Raw genomic sequence first — 21,764 nt, forward strand, 5'->3', positions numbered from 1 at the left:
AGGAAGACTTTCCTTTTCTCTTGTTGTGATTTATTTGCCTGGTCTTCATTGTTCTACATTCAGACTCTTTATCCCTAACTTCATCATTCTGCCTTGGACTGTTCTGGTTTTCACTATTCATCACTTAACTTTCCGACATCCATAGAAGCATCGCAACTGATTGCTTCGGGGCCATCAACTCTACTATCCAGCTCCAACAGTTGACAAGACACATTATAGATTGTAAGATTTAGCATTATAGACTGGTTTATTTGTCATTACAGCTATTTGCCTCACTTTCCTTCACTCCACTTCACAGCCCTTATAACTGAGTGTCATAAAAAAACTCTAACTAACTATAACTAAAAGTGGATTACTTATTTTATGTAAATAATAATAAATTTAACCAGGTACATACATTTATTTATTATTATTTGATAAGTATATTATATAAAATCACAGAAGTCATTTCAATACATGCATAAATTACATTTCCTAAAAATAAATAATTATAACTAACAATAAAGAAAATTTAAATTATTCTACAATAATTTCTTACAAAATTTAATGGGATATTTGTTGCGATAAATCTTCAGCAATTTTTTCAAAATTTAGTTCCCACGTTGTTAAATAAAGATAATTGTGTACTGACCTTGAAAGTAATGGCTGTGAATTTATAATGTGCAGAACAATACATGAATCTTTCAATTTTTGTTACAAATGTAATGTCTAAATTTGCTAAATATCAAGTAATGCGTACATGCAGTGAGTGACACGCATTGCATGGTGGGGGTACAATCAAGGCCTCATTATTCCTAATACCAGTAGTCTAGTAAAAACACAAAAAGCCCCAATCTTATTGAGCAATAATTATAGAATAGAAAAAATGTTTTTTTTTTCTATTCTATAATTATTGCTTGGTTAAATTGTAATTTTATTAGACTACAGGTTCACTTGGCACTAATGACACAGATAGACAGGCTAATCAAGTGGATAAAAATGTTGTTTAGACTGTTAAAAGGGAAATTGGTGTTCACACTGGGATATTTTAAAGCAAGTTTTTCTTGATTCTTGTGTTAATAATTTACAGCAAATTGATTAACATATGCCATTTTATAATGAAAGTTAGATGTACCCCTTTGATTTATGCTCAGGGTTTTATGCTCATGATTTATGATTTAGGGGTACATGTACCCCCGGTTGAGAACCACTGATTTACAACATGAATAGATGTGTAAAACAATACCATCAACCAATCAGAAGTCAGTGAAATCTGTCATTATGACATTGTGAGAAAATTGATGGGAAATGTGTTTTGTGTGTTCTCTCATGGCTACTTCAAAAAGACCTAGAACAGATCTGGAAAGATTTATTGAAAACATTCAAAAGTATCCATGTTTCTATGATGAGAGGCATCTCAATTATAAAATTAGGTGTTTAAAATAAACAATACATCAACGTGTTTTGATAAGAACATCTAGAAAATGGTTGAGAGATAATGACATTGTTGCCTTAAGAGCATACAAATCAAAACATGTAGTGCTCATGAAAAAGGAATCATACCAAAAGGCCATAACACAATATATCTCGGACACGGAATGCACAATAGCGCGTTGCGGTTTTCTTGAGAAAATATCTGCCAAGATGTTGGAAGATCTCCAACACTTCTCTCTCTAATACCTTGAATCTGGCTGCAACGAGAGTTATGGCGCCATCTCTACCTCATATATTTGCATTTGCAAAAACCCATAAGAGCCGACAACAGTTATGTGTGTTGGTGGATAAAATGACTTCTCCCACTATTAAAATGGAGAGACTTTTTAACAAATACATCACTAACCATCTAGAGCAGGGGTCGCCAAAGTGGTCTATATCGACCCCCAGGAGTTGATATAACATTATTGGGGGAGTCGATGAAAAGACTAAAACTTACAAATTTTGAACCGAATATTGCTAATCTTGCCAAGGATATCAAGCTTATCCATCTCATTGATTGTCAGTTACAAAAATTATTATTAACATATGTACAATAAATGTAAAAAATGTAAAATTAAAAGATATATATTAAAATAGTAAGAGCTTTTTTTTTGCTTGTAACACATACTTTTTGGTGGGGGTCAATGTGAAGTTTCGAAAAGTTGTAGGGGGTCGACAATCAAAAAAGTTCAACCCCTGATCTAGAGGATCATACGTACACGGTCACTAATCCTGAAGTACTTCAAAAATTATGGAATCTTAACGAGTCATCGATGGCATATTTCACAATATGTGACTATTAAACATTGTTTCCATCTATAAAATTTGAACGTTGTTTCTGTGAGTTGAGAGATTTTCTTCTGGCAAAGGTGGAAGGCTCTTATAACTATCTCCTTGATGTGTTGGATTTATCACACTTGATGGTCCACTCATTCTTCTTCGAATACAAAGGGGTCACCTACATATTAATACAAACAAGGGGTGTCCCGATGGGGAGCCTAATATCAGGAACACTTTGTGAATTAGTGATCAGAAAACACGAGAATACCATATTACCCAAATTTCAAGAGGACATAGCATTGTATGTCAGGTACATCAATGACGTACTCATCGTATGGAACAGGGTACCTACCTAACATTAGTTTGGTACTTAACTATTTTAACGATAACCCCTATGACCTGTCGTTGAAAGTTGAACAGGAGAGTCAGACAACAGTACATTTTTTGGATATTGCCATCAAAATGGAGCAAGGTTATCTTTCCACCTGTGTGTTCCGTAAGGAGTCATATACACCTCTATTTATACATAACTGGTCACATGACCCTTACTGTTACAAAGTCTCTGCTTTTCGAGCTTTGGTAAAAAGGGCACACACATTGTTCGGAGCAAAACGAAAATAAAAACAAATTGTCGAGGATCAAGGCCCTTGCAACGCAACATTGAGACTCGTCTTCTTTGGTCAAGCATCTCATAAAACAATACATAAATAGGAGGGAGAGGAATATGCCACAAGACAAACAGATGAGGGTTATCACATACAACAAAACACCTTCTAATTTATATATAGAGAGATTGCAACGATTACTGAAATACAAGTAGCATATCGACACTCTCCTACAGTCTTCTCTCTTATCAGAAATGATAAAAACCGTATAGAAGATTCTAATTCTCCATGGGTTTATGTGGTTCCTCTTCAAGATTACTGGGTTAACCATGCTTTAGCATACATTGGAGCAACGGCAAGAGGTCTCGCCATGAGGATGAAAGAACATGAATATTCGATAAGAAAAAAGCTGACCACGACAGCACTAACGACATATGCAAATAATGAGGACATTCATGTTGATTTACAAAATGCTAAATTGCTACACAAAGTATCAGATAAGGCACAACTCAAGTACCTCGAATCGCTGGAGATATATAAGGCAATTAAAAAGGGGGTCGGTATTAATTTCAAAGAAACCGATGCGCTTTTTGCAGTATGGCGTGCCATGTTTGAATTAGATCCCAATGATTGAAATGCACATCAAAGATATTTTAAATTATGGAGGATATTTATGTCATGATCTACGTGAAAGCAATTGAATATTTATTCGGATATGTTCAAAATATTTTACATATTTTCAATTTTAATGCAACATATTCGAATTGCATAGTTAAACGGAACTTTCAAAAACATTCTATTCTATTAGCCGTTAGTTCGATATCGTCAATACCTGAGGATGTCTATTACATATAGATAAAAACATTCGTAGAAAGAATTTTTCTGTTTGGTTATGAACTGGTGATGGTTTATTTAGTGAGTGTTATGTGATCATAACAGAAACAAAAAGGAAAGAGTTGGGAATGGAAGAACTGGAAGACTATATGCATATTTACTCTGGTGTACCAAAAGAAGAAAGAGCAAAATGTGGTGTATCCATGATAATAAAAAAGAAATTTAAGAGAAATTTTAAAATATTACCAACTTTGAAACAATAGATGAAAGAATGATGAAAGCTAACCTAAATATTTTTGGAAGATGAATTACTATCATTGGAATTTATGCATCTGATGAGGATGAAACCCATGAAGGTAAAGATTTGTTCTACAACAAGCTGCAAGAGGTGATAGATGAAACTGGAGAGACAAAAGAAATAATGTTATTGTGTGATTTCAATGCAAGAACAGGATCATTGAGAAATAAGGAAATTATTGGACAGTTTGGAGAAAATGTAACAAATGACAATGGAAGAAGACTAATAGACTTTTGTAATACAAATCACTTTAAAGTCAATAAAGATATTCATAAATATACTTGGACTCAACATACTAGGCAGTGGAAATCAATTATTGACTATGTTATTATGAAGCAAAGAGCCCAAATTAAAATTTTAGATGTAAGAGCACAGAGAGATGTTACCTATGGCTCAGACCATTATCTAGTAAGAGCAAAAATCGTTATTCCTTAAAGAAGATTAATACAGACACAGAAAGAAAAAAAAATGGAAAAGGAAATAATCAAAGATCTTAAATTTAATCTCGTAAGCTTAGCAGAAGAAAGTATGAGAAGAGTGTTTCAGACAAGATTAGATGAAAAATTGAAAGAAAAAGAATATGATAACAGTATACAATTATACGAAAACATAAAAACAGCACTACATGTAGCAGCAAATGAAGCTCCAGGACAAATCAAAGAACATGAAAAAACTTTTAAAAAATTCTGGTGGGACAAAGAGGTAGAAAACATGATACAACAAAAAAAAGTAATTTACTTAAAATGGTTAAACACTAAAAAAGAAGAAGAGAGAATAAGATATAAGGAACTTAGAAAATCAGCAAAAAAATTAATTTTGGAAAAAATTAGGTTGAGATAGAAATTGTAGAGAAATAGAAAGATATATATAGAAGGAAGAAAATGCACTGAAGCATGGAAATTCCTAAAAAATATTAGAAATGAAAGTAATAGTAATAAAGGACAGTTTATCTCAGTTAGACAATGGGAAGAATATTATAAAAATTTATTAATAGAAGNTATTCTCAATTCGAATGTCCAAGTCCAAAAAATGCGTGGCGGTGTTGCTTTTCTGGTCCAATTTGATTCTCAGGCCATAAGGGTTATCGTTCATTAAGTTAATGAACTGTTCTATGTTGGGTTCCGTTTTCCAAATGATAATAATATCATCAACATATCTCCTGTACAGGAGGATGTTGGAAATATACACGGGGATGATTTGATGTTCCAGTCTCCTGATCACCAGCTCACATAAATCGCCTGAGAGAGGGCTCCGCATGGGGACGCCCCGCTTTCGGAGGTAAGTTTTGTTATTAAAACAGAAGAAGGACGAGTAACACAATATGTGCGTTAAATCCAAGATGTGTTTTCGATGTGCGGAAGTGTCGGTGTAGGTGAGTAATAAATCCCGGAACTCACAGAAGCACGGCTGGATTTTGATCGACGGGTATAAAGAAACAAAATCAAGAACCGTGATACAAGTGGAGTTGGTTATGCTAATATTCCTCAAGGTTTCAATGAGCTCGACCGGGTTCTTGATAGTCCACGGATAATTGTTTATCCTGTCTCATATGTGTTTGTGTACCACAGTTTCTAATGCCCTAGTAGACGATCTAGCCTTATCAAGGACCGGCCTAAGAGCCGGTGGATCTTTATGGGTTTTGGCGAAGGCGAAAAGCCTAGGTGTGCCGGGAGACGCCACCATCGCCCTATTGAACCTGGAACATCAAATCATCCCCGTGTATATTTCCAACATCCTCCTGTACAGGAGATATGTTGATGATATTATTATCATTTGGAAAACGGAACCCAACATAGAACAGTTCATTAACTTAATGAACGATAACCCTTATGGCCTGAGAATCAAATTGGACCAGAAAAGCAACACCGCCACGCATTTTTTGGACTTGGACATTCGAATTGAGAATAATGTAATCACATACAAGGTCTATTACAAAAAGTCCTATGTACCGCTCTTCATCCCAGCTAACTCGGAGGACCCTTACTCATACAAGATTGCGGCTTTTCGGGCATTAACTAAGAGGGCTTTCACGCATCACTCTAGCTATGAAGGCACCATGGCTGAGCTAAGGCGAGTTCAGGAAATGGCCACACAGCATGGGTATAATAAGAACTTAANGATCAATCAGAAAGCTAGAGATCCAGAGGAAAGAATCCTTTAAAAGCCTGGATCTGAAGGACAAAGGAAGACTTTCCTTTTCTCTTGTTGTGATTTATTTGCCTGGTCTTCATTGTTCTACATTCAGACTCTTTATCCCTAACTTCATCATTCTGCCTTGGACTGTTCTGGTTTTCACTATTCATCACTTAACTTTCCGACATCCATAGAAGCATCGCAACTGATTGCTTCGGGGCCATCAACTCTACTATCCAGCTCCAACAGTTGACAAGACACATTATAGATTGTAAGATTTAGCATTATAGACTGGTTTATTTGTCATTACAGCTATTTGCCTCACTTTCCTTCACTCCACTTCACAGCCCTTATAACTGAGTGTCATAAAAAAACTCTAACTAACTATAACTAAAAGTGGATTACTTATTTTATGTAAATAATAATAAATTTAACCAGGTACATACATTTATTTATTATTATTTGATAAGTATATTATATAAAATCACAGAAGTCATTTCAATACATGCATAAATTACATTTCCTAAAAATAAATAATTATAACTAACAATAAAGAAAATTTAAATTATTCTACAATAATTTCTTACAAAATTTAATGGGATATTTGTTGCGATAAATCTTCAGCAATTTTTTCAAAATTTAGTTCCCACGTTGTTAAATAAAGATAATTGTGTACTGACCTTGAAAGTAATGGCTGTGAATTTATAATGTGCAGAACAATACATGAATCTTTCAATTTTTGTTACAAATGTAATGTCTAAATTTGCTAAATATCAAGTAATGCGTACATGCAGTGAGTGACACGCATTGCATGGTGGGGGTACAATCAAGGCCTCATTATTCCTAATACCAGTAGTCTAGTAAAAACACAAAAAGCCCCAATCTTATTGAGCAATAATTATAGAATAGAAAAAATGTTTTTTTTTTCTATTCTATAATTATTGCTTGGTTAAATTGTAATTTTATTAGACTACAGGTTCACTTGGCACTAATGACACAGATAGACAGGCTAATCAAGTGGATAAAAATGTTGTTTAGACTGTTAAAAGGGAAATTGGTGTTCACACTGGGATATTTTAAAGCAAGTTTTTCTTGATTCTTGTGTTAATAATTTACAGCAAATTGATTAACATATGCCATTTTATAATGAAAGTTAGATGTACCCCTTTGATTTATGCTCATACCCCTAGGGGTACATGTACCCCCGGTTGAGAACCACTGATTTACAACATGAATAGATGTGTAAAACAATACCATCAACCAATCAGAAGTCAGTGAAATCTGTCATTATGACATTGTGAGAAAATTGATGGGAAATGTGTTTTGTGTGTTCTCTCATGGCTACTTCAAAAAGACCTAGAACAGATCTGGAAAGATTTATTGAAAACATTCAAAAGTATCCATGTTTCTATGATGAGAGGCATCTCAATTATAAAATTAGGTGTTTAAAATAAACAATACATCAACGTGTTTTGATAAGAACATCTAGAAAATGGTTGAGAGATAATGACATTGTTGCCTTAAGAGCATACAAATCAAAACATGTAGTGCTCATGAAAAAGGAATCATACCAAAAGGCCATAACACAATATATCTCGGACACGGAATGCACAATAGCGCGTTGCGGTTTTCTTGAGAAAATATCTGCCAAGATGTTGGAAGATCTCCAACACTTCTCTCTCTAATACCTTGAATCTGGCTGCAACGAGAGTTATGGCGCCATCTCTACCTCATATATTTGCATTTGCAAAAACCCATAAGAGCCGACAACAGTTATGTGTGTTGGTGGATAAAATGACTTCTCCCACTATTAAAATGGAGAGACTTTTTAACAAATACATCACTAACCATCTAGAGCAGGGGTCGCCAAAGTGGTCTATATCGACCCCCAGGAGTTGATATAACATTATTGGGGGAGTCGATGAAAAGACTAAAACTTACAAATTTTGAACCGAATATTGCTAATCTTGCCAAGGATATCAAGCTTATCCATCTCATTGATTGTCAGTTACAAAAATTATTATTAACATATGTACAATAAATGTAAAAAATGTAAAATTAAAAGATATATATTAAAATAGTAAGAGCTTTTTTTTTGCTTGTAACACATACTTTTTGGTGGGGGTCAATGTGAAGTTTCGAAAAGTTGTAGGGGGTCGACAATCAAAAAAGTTCAACCCCTGATCTAGAGGATCATACGTACACGGTCACTAATCCTGAAGTACTTCAAAAATTATGGAATCTTAACGAGTCATCGATGGCATATTTCACAATATGTGACTATTAAACATTGTTTCCATCTATAAAATTTGAACGTTGTTTCTGTGAGTTGAGAGATTTTCTTCTGGCAAAGGTGGAAGGCTCTTATAACTATCTCCTTGATGTGTTGGATTTATCACACTTGATGGTCCACTCATTCTTCTTCGAATACAAAGGGGTCACCTACATATTAATACAAACAAGGGGTGTCCCGATGGGGAGCCTAATATCAGGAACACTTTGTGAATTAGTGATCAGAAAACACGAGAATACCATATTACCCAAATTTCAAGAGGACATAGCATTGTATGTCAGGTACATCAATGACGTACTCATCGTATGGAACAGGGTACCTACCTAACATTAGTTTGGTACTTAACTATTTTAACGATAACCCCTATGACCTGTCGTTGAAAGTTGAACAGGAGAGTCAGACAACAGTACATTTTTTGGATATTGCCATCAAAATGGAGCAAGGTTATCTTTCCACCTGTGTGTTCCGTAAGGAGTCATATACACCTCTATTTATACATAACTGGTCACATGACCCTTACTGTTACAAAGTCTCTGCTTTTCGAGCTTTGGTAAAAAGGGCACACACATTGTTCGGAGCAAAACGAAAATAAAAACAAATTGTCGAGGATCAAGGCCCTTGCAACGCAACATTGAGACTCGTCTTCTTTGGTCAAGCATCTCATAAAACAATACATAAATAGGAGGGAGAGGAATATGCCACAAGACAAACAGATGAGGGTTATCACATACAACAAAACACCTTCTAATTTATATATAGAGAGATTGCAACGATTACTGAAATACAAGTAGCATATCGACACTCTCCTACAGTCTTCTCTCTTATCAGAAATGATAAAAACCGTATAGAAGATTCTAATTCTCCATGGGTTTATGTGGTTCCTCTTCAAGATTACTGGGTTAACCATGCTTTAGCATACATTGGAGCAACGGCAAGAGGTCTCGCCATGAGGATGAAAGAACATGAATATTCGATAAGAAAAAAGCTGACCACGACAGCACTAACGACATATGCAAATAATGAGGACATTCATGTTGATTTACAAAATGCTAAATTGCTACACAAAGTATCAGATAAGGCACAACTCAAGTACCTCGAATCGCTGGAGATATATAAGGCAATTAAAAAGGGGGTCGGTATTAATTTCAAAGAAACCGATGCGCTTTTTGCAGTATGGCGTGCCATGTTTGAATTAGATCCCAATGATTGAAATGCACATCAAAGATATTTTAAATTATGGAGGATATTTATGTCATGATCTACGTGAAAGCAATTGAATATTTATTCGGATATGTTCAAAATATTTTACATATTTTCAATTTTAATGCAACATATTCGAATTGCATAGTTAAACGGAACTTTCAAAAACATTCTATTCTATTAGCCGTTAGTTCGATATCGTCAATACCTGAGGATGTCTATTACATATAGATAAAAACATTCGTAGAAAGAATTTTTCTGTTTGGTTATGAACTGGTGATGGTTTATTTAGTGAGTGTTATGTGATCATAACAGAAACAAAAAGGAAAGAGTTGGGAATGGAAGAACTGGAAGACTATATGCATATTTACTCTGGTGTACCAAAAGAAGAAAGAGCAAAATGTGGTGTATCCATGATAATAAAAAAGAAATTTAAGAGAAATTTTAAAATATTACCAACTTTGAAACAATAGATGAAAGAATGATGAAAGCTAACCTAAATATTTTTGGAAGATGAATTACTATCATTGGAATTTATGCATCTGATGAGGATGAAACCCATGAAGGTAAAGATTTGTTCTACAACAAGCTGCAAGAGGTGATAGATGAAACTGGAGAGACAAAAGAAATAATGTTATTGTGTGATTTCAATGCAAGAACAGGATCATTGAGAAATAAGGAAATTATTGGACAGTTTGGAGAAAATGTAACAAATGACAATGGAAGAAGACTAATAGACTTTTGTAATACAAATCACTTTAAAGTCAATAAAGATATTCATAAATATACTTGGACTCAACATACTAGGCAGTGGAAATCAATTATTGACTATGTTATTATGAAGCAAAGAGCCCAAATTAAAATTTTAGATGTAAGAGCACAGAGAGATGTTACCTATGGCTCAGACCATTATCTAGTAAGAGCAAAAATCGTTATTCCTTAAAGAAGATTAATACAGACACAGAAAGAAAAAAAAATGGAAAAGGAAATAATCAAAGATCTTAAATTTAATCTCGTAAGCTTAGCAGAAGAAAGTATGAGAAGAGTGTTTCAGACAAGATTAGATGAAAAATTGAAAGAAAAAGAATATGATAACAGTATACAATTATACGAAAACATAAAAACAGCACTACATGTAGCAGCAAATGAAGCTCCAGGACAAATCAAAGAACATGAAAAAACTTTTAAAAAATTCTGGTGGGACAAAGAGGTAGAAAACATGATACAACAAAAAAAAGTAATTTACTTAAAATGGTTAAACACTAAAAAAGAAGAAGAGAGAATAAGATATAAGGAACTTAGAAAATCAGCAAAAAAATTAATTTTGGAAAAAATTAGGTTGAGATAGAAATTGTAGAGAAATAGAAAGATATATATAGAAGGAAGAAAATGCACTGAAGCATGGAAATTCCTAAAAAATATTAGAAATGAAAGTAATAGTAATAAAGGACAGTTTATCTCAGTTAGACAATGGGAAGAATATTATAAAAATTTATTAATAGAAGATAGAATTCAATTTATGACAGAAGATATAAACATAGAAAAGGATATATCAATTCATTTAGAGACAAAACAAATTAAACAAGCATGTAAGAAACCGAAGAATAATAGAGCAAGCAGTCCTGGAGGAATACTAGCAGAATTGATAAAAAATGGAACAGAAAAATTATTTAGAATGATAACAAAATTATTTGAAAGGTGTCTTAATTGAGAAGACATTCCAAAAGAATGGAAAATTGGCTTTTTGACATCTATCTATAAAAAAAGGAGATAAACAAAAAATGTGAGAACTATCGAGGAATTACAGTAACAGCAACATTTAGTAATTATATAGACGAATAATAAGAGATCTAATTGAAGAAGAATATCAAACAAAAGAAAAAAAAAGAGCAGAGTGGATTCAGAACAGGAAGATCATGTATGGACAATATTTTCTGTATAAAACAGATTATGGAAAAAAGATTAGCAACAAGACAGGAAACTCATTTGTTGTTTATAGACTTAACAAAAGCATATGATAATGTCCCAACATCAAAATTATGGGAGACATTAAAAGAGATAAATATTAACAACATACTTATTAAAGCAGTTAAAGAATTATATAGAGAATCCATAATGAAAATAAAAATTGAAAAAAAATCAGAAGGATTTATGGTATCAAAAGGACTAAGACAAGGAAGTTGTATCTCACCAACTTTATTTAAAATCTATGTAGAAGGAGTATTGAAAATATGGAAAAGGAAATGTTGTAATATGGGAATAGATATTAACAGTAAACCATGTTTACATTCAATTTGCAGATGATCAGGTGATAATGGCAGAGGATAAGGATTATCTAGAATACATGACAATAAAAATAAAAGAGGAATATTTTAAAGGAGATTTACTATATAGAAATTATAACACCGTAATTGATAAATTACCTAACTTCACTGCCTGTAACCGGTGTTCTTCTCCAATACGAAGGACTTTGCAAACGTTTTCGAACCTAATGTGGTTCATCTTCAGGCGCTACGGAATTCTCTATATGAATTCGAATTTCCAGTTTAGAATTAACTGTTATTTTGGAAAATCTTTCTGGAATGTTGTCACGTGTTACCGATGACATCATTGTAGACTTGCGCATTATCTGTATGTTGTTACTTTAGAGATTTATTGAGGAAGGCTTCCCATGCTGTTGATATCCTCATTTCTTGTTTGAAGTTAATGCAGTGCTTATTCCTGAGGGTGTTAAGGCAAATGTATAAGGCCTCTAGCCATCTGAGGTGTTGTGTGCTGAACGTTGTGTGAATAATTCTGGCTAGAGGGAATAGCGGCTCTATTTCTGGGTCGGATGAGTATACCACTAAGGCGGTGTTGTTTCTATGATGTAGGATGTCCGCTTTGTGTTCCTTGATTCTAGTTATTAAGTTGCGTTTAGTGGACCCGATGTAAATTACTTCGCTGTTGTCTCTATGATCTGTGATGGGCACAGAGTATACTCCCGGAAGTCTGTTGCTGTCTGGAGAGTCTTTTCCATTTCTAAGCCAGTCGAATATTGTGGCGCACCTCCTAAATGCCAAGCGGACATTCTTTTTCTTGGCTATCTGGTTGTATATGGCTTTAAGTGCCGGGTTGTACGTGATTTGTATGTACTTAACCAGGGAATCATTGGAACGAGAGGTGTTGTTGGATTGTTGTTTGAGTACCTTGTTGTTTATCTTGCATACGATGTTGTGATAGCCATGTTGTTTAGCTATTTGCTCTATGCGTCGCATTTCAGAATTGAAAGCTGATTGTGACGAGGAATGTGAATATGCTCTTTTGATTAGGGTGTTGAATGCTGCCATTTTATACTGTGGTGGGTCACATGATGTTGCAGGTATATACAAAGGTTGAGCGGTTGGTTTATGATAGACCTCCGTATTGATGGATGATCCCTCTATTTTGATGTTAATGTCTAAGAAGTGTGCTTGGGTAGGGTGGGCTTGGTCTATTTCCACCGTTAATCCATAGGGACAATTTCACATTCCAGTAGGGACATTTGGCTCACGAAGGAGTAGTTAAGGATTAATGATCTTGTGTTGACAAGAGCAGACAAGACTAAGCATTTGGTTATCATGAGAAGGCATACTTATAACAAGGAGTTGCATAATTACATCAAAAAGACAGAATGTGAAATTGTTGGCGACAAGGTAGTTGGAACTTTGGACAGAAGGGTCAGGAGGCTAGAACGCTCGGGACTTTCTGCTGTTTTACCTTTTCTCAAGAAATGCCGGAACCCAAGGCGTGGAACTCCAAGATTGTTTGCTTTCGCTAAGACCCACAAGACCGGAATGGAGTTAAGGCCAGTTGTAGAGAAATGCAGAGGACCCACCTTTATATTAGAAAAAAGGCTGCACGAGTATTTATCCTCACACCTTGATGATGATAGTCTAGTGGCACAGGATCCTCTTATTGTTGTCAGGGAAATACAAGGTATATCTTTAATGGAAGATGAGGTAGTGACCGTTTTAGATTATGAAAGCATGTACCCTTCATTAAGGATTGAGTCTTGCGTGGATGCGTTATTGGATTTCTTGTACATAAAGAACTCCCAATTGCTTCTTTACACCCAAGAGCTAAAAGAACTGGCTAACCTGGTATGCTATGAATCATGCTTCACCTTTTGTGGTCAGGTCTACAGACAAAAAAGAGGGGTTCCGATGGGAAGTTCCCTCTCAGGAATCCTTTGTGAATTAGTTGTCAGAAGAATAGAAAGAAGGGTTCTTCATAGTTTCAAAGAAGATATCGTATATTTCAGCAGGTGTGTGGATGACATCCTTACTCTATGGAGAAATAATAGGAGGATGCATGAATTTATGAGTAGAATCAATGATAATGATGATGGACTTAAATTGAGATTAGAACAAGAGTTCCTTGAATGTGCACTTCTTGGACATTAATATCTGGTTTATGAAAGGATATTTGTCCACAAGTGTTTATATTAAACCTACACACACTCCATTATATATACCATCCCAATCCATGGATCCATATCCGTATAAGATGGCAGCCTTTCGAGCGTTAATAAGGAGAGCTTATTTATATTGTGATCGAGTCGCTGACAGGGAGAAGGAGATTGATAGAGTATTGCAGGTGGCCGGACCCTGGGTTACAGAAAAAGTATAATTGTAGGAATGCTTAAGAAGTATGAAAGGGGCACAGTAAAAAGAACTTTAAGGAATGTTCCTACTAGGCTCATGAAATTTACTTATAATAGTAGTATGAATAGTGTTATGAAAGAAATTGCTAGTCGAAAGGAATCAAGAATGGTTTTAAGAAGAGCCCCTAATTTGTATAAAATCTTGAGAAATGATAAGGATAACATCAAAGCGGAGGAGAAAGCAGGGGTGTATAAGATTCCTTATGAGAACTTACAACTGGATGTTATAAAAGATTATATCGGCGTCACTACCAGAAACTTGGGAGTAAGGCTCAAGGAACATAGATATGTCATAAGAAAAGCATCTAGTTCAACGATTTTGTCACAAATGGCGCAAGCGCAAGGCTCTGAGGTAATCATCAAACCTCTGTCTTCCCCAACTCTAGCAATGACGGCGGAGAAAATAGAAATACACAGAAGTAAGATAGGAGAAGGCTGTTTAAATGCGAGGGATGCGGAGAGCCTACCTTCGGCATGGAAATATTTGGTTAAGAAATTTACTAGAAACTTCGACCAGAATTAGTACATTGAAGATTTATGTTATTTTTGTTTTATTGTTTTATGTTAATTTTTATATATTCTTTCGTTATTTTTTCTCTTGTAAAATTTTTGATTTAAAAATTTTTATGTTCTATTCGTGGAACATTTACGTTCCATTTTAGTTTTCGACCTGAAGATGGCCTATTAACTAGGCTGAAAACATTTCTTTTTTAAAATTATATTTATTTCTCGGCAAAAAAGGTGTTTTGTTTCTCTTTATTTTGTTGCTGAGCGCTTTTGATATTATGTATGTATGGTCAAAAAGAAATATATTTTCTATAAATGTCATAGTTGTTTTGGCAATTTTTTATATTTTTATTAATTTTTGACTATGTATCTGTTTATTGTCATGTCACAACATTCCCATTCTTTTGACATTTTGTACTCTATTGATCGTAGTTTGTTTGTGGTTAATGCAAATGCTATTGTATTTTTGTGCACGTGACCATGGTAGCCTATAGTACACACAAAATTGTCAGAACAAAAATAAAACTTTTGTGCAACTTATCTCCACCTATCTCATACCCACGGAAGCAACCATCACTCCACTGATGTTAGTTTTCAGTTGAAATTTAAAATTACCGTACGACTTCATCATGTAACTCACTCATTTTAGAATAATCTTTTAAAAATGGATAACTTGCAGATTATATGCACAAAAATATAGTAATAGGGAAATATAAGATACATACTTTCTCTAGAGGCAAATACTCTTAATTTTGAAGTATTTTTGTTGTTTAAATTGAAGTTATTAAAATTTTTCTTTTTCAGCTAATTGATTCAGATGAGAAAAGTGGAGAAAAAAATAGAAAGAGCTTCTTTAAGCTTTCAAATTTTAAATTTAATTTTAAGGCAAAAAACAGGAAATCTCATTCGATCGAAAGACAAGATACAGTTCAGAAAAATGGTGAGAGAAAATTTTCTGAATAATAATCATTTCTAATTTAATTTTTATTAGATAAGTTTTTGACCTTAACTTTTATTTAACATTCTTGACCAATATGCATTTACACCATTTTATCTAGTGATAAAAAAATTTAAATAATATATTTTGTATTAATCTGAACAAACTGCATAAATTGAATTTATATAATTTTCTCTTTTGTTTTATAAAATTTGAAAAAGTAAGTTATTTTCGTTAAAATTTTTAAAGTTATCTTTTTATTTATGGAATTAAAATTTTTATTTTATTATATAGACAAATAATACACTATATACTAGTTAATGTCACAGCATTTTATAATTTTATATATTTAATTGTAATTTGTAAAATACAGTCGACCCCCTATAACACGGGTTCCTATAGTTCGGATTCCTATATCATGATGAAAAAATTGCAACAGTATTCGTACAAACATGCTAAAAAAAACTCCTATAATTCGGTACAACGTCATTGCCGACTCGTGTCGCCACAGGATTGCACAAACCATTGAGTTTAAACAAGCAGCGGACCTACTAAAAACCATTTATTATTTAACATCCATAAAAATTATATTTATATTAATGATGTCTCTAAAGTTCAGCGAATTTTTTGCAAAAAAAATAAATTATCAGAAAGCACACAAACGCCATTCAATGACAATCTCCATGACGAAAACAAACTTAAGCAATGGCGTAGTCGAATGGTGCACACACAGTAAGTAATCCTACAATCTTTTGTTTATAGCATAGTTTATATGGATTATTCCCAAAAAATTATACATATCTTGGAAATGTCGAGTCAAATTAGTCTAGAATCGATTATTTTTGTGGAAGAAACCTTTCAAACAGCCGTAGTCCGTAAACTGCATACGTGCCGGGCTGTGATTGGCTGGACTCCTAGAAGCTGGATTCATAAATCTCGAAATGTATCTACCGTGTTATAGGGGGGTTGACTGTATAAATAATATAATAATAATAAATGCATTCTTTAAATGAGATTTGTGCTGTGCATATATCTTCAGTCAATGCTTTTTTAGCTGTATGCTGCAAGGATGGCATGAGGTGTGCTGACCCACCTTAAAATCTCCTTGGTTGCTCATCTGCCCAACCTTACAATTTATTTCAATGTACATATACTGATCATTATTGGGAAATTTTTTAAATATGAATTTATTGTTTGTCAAGTAATTAATATTTTAACTAAACTTATTTCAACCAATATATCTTACTGAAAATTGATTGCTAAATTTTCAAAGTTGATGATGCTCTATTTTATCAAAGTTTAATGATAAAATGTGCAGACATTGGTTCGCTAAAATGATGCTCTATTTTACCTAAGCTCTCACAGAACAAAACTCATGGTGCCATTACTGTTTTCACTGAAGTATTCTTGTAATTTGATTTATATTTCTTGTGTTTGAAAGCAAGTTAAATAACTTGAATTTAAGTACACTGTTGCCTTGTATCAGTACTTCAGATTTAATTCATTTCAGGAGGCCATTTGAACTCTGAATTGTTTGAAGTTGAATTAGTTTCTCCATTCAGAAATAATAAAAAGTAAATTAATCCATTTCCAGACTCTAAATAATACTCATTTGGATAAATTTAAACAGCAAGCATACATAATTTAAAGTAAAAATAGCACAATAAAATGTCTTAAATAGTAAATTAAAAAATGAAAGCAATAAACAAAATACCTAAGTACTTGAATTAATATGAAAACTGCCACTATTTTATTTCAGTGAGGAGTGGTGATGTTTTATTTCGGATAGTCATTATGCAGTTACTTGGCTTTCTCACAAATAAAATGCCTGATTATATCATCTCTCATAGATGATATAATCAGGCATTGTTTCTCATCTATCCACACTAGAAGTTTTTCTATGCCCTCAATAACATGCAGGTTAGAACATATAAAGATTTAAAAATCTGCTGAAAAAGACATTTGCATTAATTTCAAAGAAAAAAAGATAATAGTCCCAATGCTTGAAAGCTTCTACATGAAGTTCGTGGACACTTTTTCAGAATATTTAAAAGTATATTGCAATTTCTGATCATTTCCTTTGTTGGAATTTAAAATAAAAAGATATTTTGTATTTCTCCCTTGAAATGTAGCCAAATTATTTTGAAAGTGGTCCAAAAAGTAGTAAGTTGTCCAAACATAGTAACCTAGAGCCCTATGAATATCAGTCTGTTACTGCTGCCATCCCAAAACCCAGCCATGTTTGAGGCAGATGAGGGAAAAAGAATATTTCATGGGTAAGGTGATACCTGAAAATTTATTACTGTAAAAGCAAGACCATGTGGACCACATTAGAGTTGTTGGGTTGCACTTTGAAAAATTGCAGACCTATAAATTTCTGCTGTCCACCTGTCTTTCTTTTATCTTGACAATGGAGTTAGATGAACTCTGAGACCAGATATGGAAACCTTGGGGTAGAAGGCTTCGATAAACTATATACAAATTTTCAATGCAAACCTGAAGTCACATTATTTCAATTCAAATCTTTCCCTTGAAAGCAGTTAATATATGACTGGCAAAACACTACAGTACTAATTTGAGATGGAGAGCATATATTTTAAATTAAATAAATTAAAAATATGATTAAAAGCTGCAGCGTGGCATTGTGATGATGTCAATAAATAATTGCTCGTTAGTCTTTTGTTCTTTTACAGTATGGAGGCACTTCAATCTACATCAGTGGTTTCCAACCTTTTGCCCGCAGGCACATGTCTGCCTCTGGAGCTATTTACATGCACTCAAGGCAAGGTGTTGAAATAATAGAAAAAAATTAAACCTTAAAAATAAACAAAATAAAAAGTTACTTTAGTTTTTAAAATCTTGCTAAATGTGGTGAGAAGTTTGCTAAATTGGCTACACTGACTACTGTCTAATCCATCATGCCTATTATAATCATGTCTCCAACTGCAACTCTATTGTATTAGTAGTATGTATTAATTGTCACTACATGCTGTTGTTGTAAACTTGTACTGTTGTCATCACATACTATCGTCGTGCTGTGTTTTTTTTTTTTTGTATTTAAACATTTTACCCGAAAATAAGTAATCCAAGTAAAAAAAAACGATTAACCTATCTTTTTAACAAAGATTGGAAAGAGGGAGTTACAGATTTTGAGTCCTGTTCTAGGTCGATTCTTTTCTTCCAGAAATTCTAAATTAAAATTATTATTATTATTAGATTACCAGGATATGATGGCTTAACCGCCTACCTCTAAACAAATTACTTAGTATCTAATTATTAAATTGGTCTTTTAATAGCCCAATAATTTGGCTGATCATTTGGTTGTAATTATTTTTAAATATTAATTTCTTTCATTTTATAATAACAAAAAAAAATTTTTTTTCAGAAACTGGTGATGAAATTTTGGCAAAATATAGAAAAAAACCAGCTGCTAACTTGGAAAGTAATTCTATTAGTCATGGTGATGTTGGAATTAGTAATTTTCCAGATTCTAGTTTATTAGAAGATGATTCAAATTTATATGATCCCTTATTAATGGAACACACATTTTCTTTTATTGATGCCAAAAAGAAATTGAGATTAGTTTTTGGTTCTTCTGACATGCAGACCGTACCTTGGTCGACTTCTTGGGGAAGGTCATTTGGAGGAAGTAACCTCCCCCAAAAAAATAATGACTTAGTTGCTCTCTTGAACATTCTCCTGGCAGAAGCTATAAACTTGCAGCAGCGTCCTCTGATGGCTCATCTTCATGAAGCACTTAGATGTGTAAAGACTTTTGATGATGCTAGGTATGTCGTCGTTTATCATTGAAATTAATGCTAATTTAATAATCTTTATAGTAGTGGAAGAAATGAATTTTTTGCATTGCCTGAGTCACTTTTAGAAACCATTGTAAGGCAAATTATTTTTTGTCAGGTAATACAAAAACTTCATTTTTTTACTAATAAAACATAATATATAAATGTATTTGTAAATGGTTGATAAACAATTGTCATGTTATTAAATTCAGCTTTTTATTTTAGTTTTACTTTGAAATATTATTGAATACATTAAAAATAATCAAAAGTTAAATTTTCAATAATTAATCAATTTGCATCAATGTCCTAATTTAATCAAATTGTTCTTTCAAACACCATAACTGTGTATTTCTATTAATAGGACTTATTATACTGGTGTATAGAATTATAGCAACACAGTCACACAGATTAAAATTGGTTTATTTATGATTACCTGTAATCATAAATAAACCAATTTTAATCTGTGTGACTGTGTTGCTATAATTCTATACACCAGTATAATAAGTCCTATTAATAGAAATACACAGTTATGGTGTTTGAAAGAACAATTTCAATAATTAAGATCTATTAATTAGTATTTTTTTGTTTCCAATGTTTTTTTTTTATATCTTATTTTAATCTTGTAGCTAGCTCCTGTCAAAAGGCTTTTAACTGACATGTTAATCCTCCAATAATCATGGCTCTTTGTTTTTGCTTCTCTCGGATTCTGTCTTGTCTAGTCCCATGTTAGTCTACATCTGCCTGATTTTTAGTATCCTGAATTTTTTTTTTTAAGTTAAATTGCACTCCAAGATTTTCATGTTTCCTTTTCTAATATGTTTGGCAAAGGCAGATTTTTTTTCATTATGCTGACCAATATTTTTATTATTTCTGTGCTGTTTAGCACATTTTCATTTGTGATCTTTCCATCAAACATGTAGTTACACCAACTGGATACACAAGTAATAATAATATCAGATACATCTTTTGAAATTTCAACAAGTCAGATTTATTTAGAAGAAATGTTTGTGTCCACGTTTAAAGAAATTTGGAGGAAACGTTGTTGAGGAATTTTGTATAGTGATGTCCGCATAAGAAATTATTTTGACATCCTTCAGGTTTATAGATTTTCTTTGATGTTTTTCTCCAAATATCTCTCTTTGTTTTAATGTATTTTTTCATTTATATTTTTGTTGTTCATTTTATTTTATCTTTCTGTTTTAATTTCATAAATAATTGTATGTTTTAACCATTTTGTATTTGACCAAAATTCTGTGATTTAAAAAAAATTATTTTTTGTTCTTTTATGTATGTTGATGTTCAGTTACAAACAACCCAAAGAAAGTTTTTAAATTTGGCTGAAACATTTGTTCTAAATATTTGAGTTATCAGAATTTTAAAGGTGTGTTTTGATTTTTCTATTTTTATGCCTAATGCCAAGTGTATTTGATATTTTACAGAAGACTTTTTTCTTTTTTGCTTTGTACATTCTGCTTTTTATTTCAAATTACATTTGTTATTATTGGTGAATCTGCTGCCTAAATATTCATATTTAATGACCTCTAATTTTTTCCTTTCTACAATAGTATTAAATCTGTAATTTATTTTTGAAATTTTTGATTTTTATTGTTTATTCAACACAGTGTAGTGCAACTTAATGATCACTTTGCTTTCTTTCACCTTTATTCTAGTTCACAGGTTTTTAAACTTATTTCGACCACCGCCCACTTTGACATTAAAAAAATCTAGTGCCCCCATATTTTTATTATCTTTTTACATTACCATCTATTGCATATCTTAAAAACAGTTATTGCAAATATAACGTTTAAACATGCATATAAACATCACCAAACCCGATATAATAAAGCTACATACCAACAGACTGCCGAAAATCTATCGGGCTAGTTTTATGCTAATTATTAAATAAATTACGTAATCAATTTGGCACTAGAGGTAAGCGTTAGGCGCCATCTCATAATATTAATAATTATAAATTAATTAATTAATTTAAATAATTTAGAACCGCTGGGAGAAAAAATCGGCCCGGAGCAGGACTCAAACCCACAACTCCTGCTTACCGTGCAGATGCGTTGCCAGTTACGCTATCCGGACCTCCGATCCGATCTCCTCTTCCAGCGTATAACTATGTAACCATCGACGGTTATTACAATGCCGGCTGGGGACACATTCAGTGCCCACGTCCTACTCCTATAAGGCACTCAACCGGCCATCGCAAGCCCCGGCAAGGCGTAATATATATAA

The 21,764-nt window shown here is 33.1% G+C and overlaps 1 protein-coding gene across 3 annotated transcripts in view; it reads left to right on the top strand.

The window, feature by feature from the left end:
• The window catches only part of LOC111638017, a 62,384-nt gene that overhangs the window by 37,608 nt on the left and 3,012 nt on the right, over positions 1–21,764 (top strand). The window contains exons 3-5 of one of the 3 annotated variants that reach the window (XM_023383640.1): positions 15,594–15,729; positions 19,112–19,514; positions 20,150–20,162. In XM_023383640.1, the coding sequence (XP_023239408.1) occupies positions 15,594–15,729; positions 19,112–19,514; positions 20,150–20,153 (543 nt within the window). In that variant the 3' untranslated portion in view covers positions 20,154–20,162. Of the gene's footprint in view, positions 1–15,593; positions 15,730–19,111; positions 19,631–20,149; positions 20,163–21,764 lie in introns of those variants that run through there. The other 2 variants (XM_023383638.1, XM_023383639.1) reach the window with 2 other exon arrangements.

This window comes from Centruroides sculpturatus, unplaced genomic scaffold (assembly GCF_000671375.1).
Source record: "Centruroides sculpturatus isolate CEXI.00-Female unplaced genomic scaffold, Cexi_2.0 scaffold1061, whole genome shotgun sequence".
NCBI lineage: Eukaryota > Metazoa > Arthropoda > Arachnida > Scorpiones > Buthidae > Centruroides > Centruroides sculpturatus.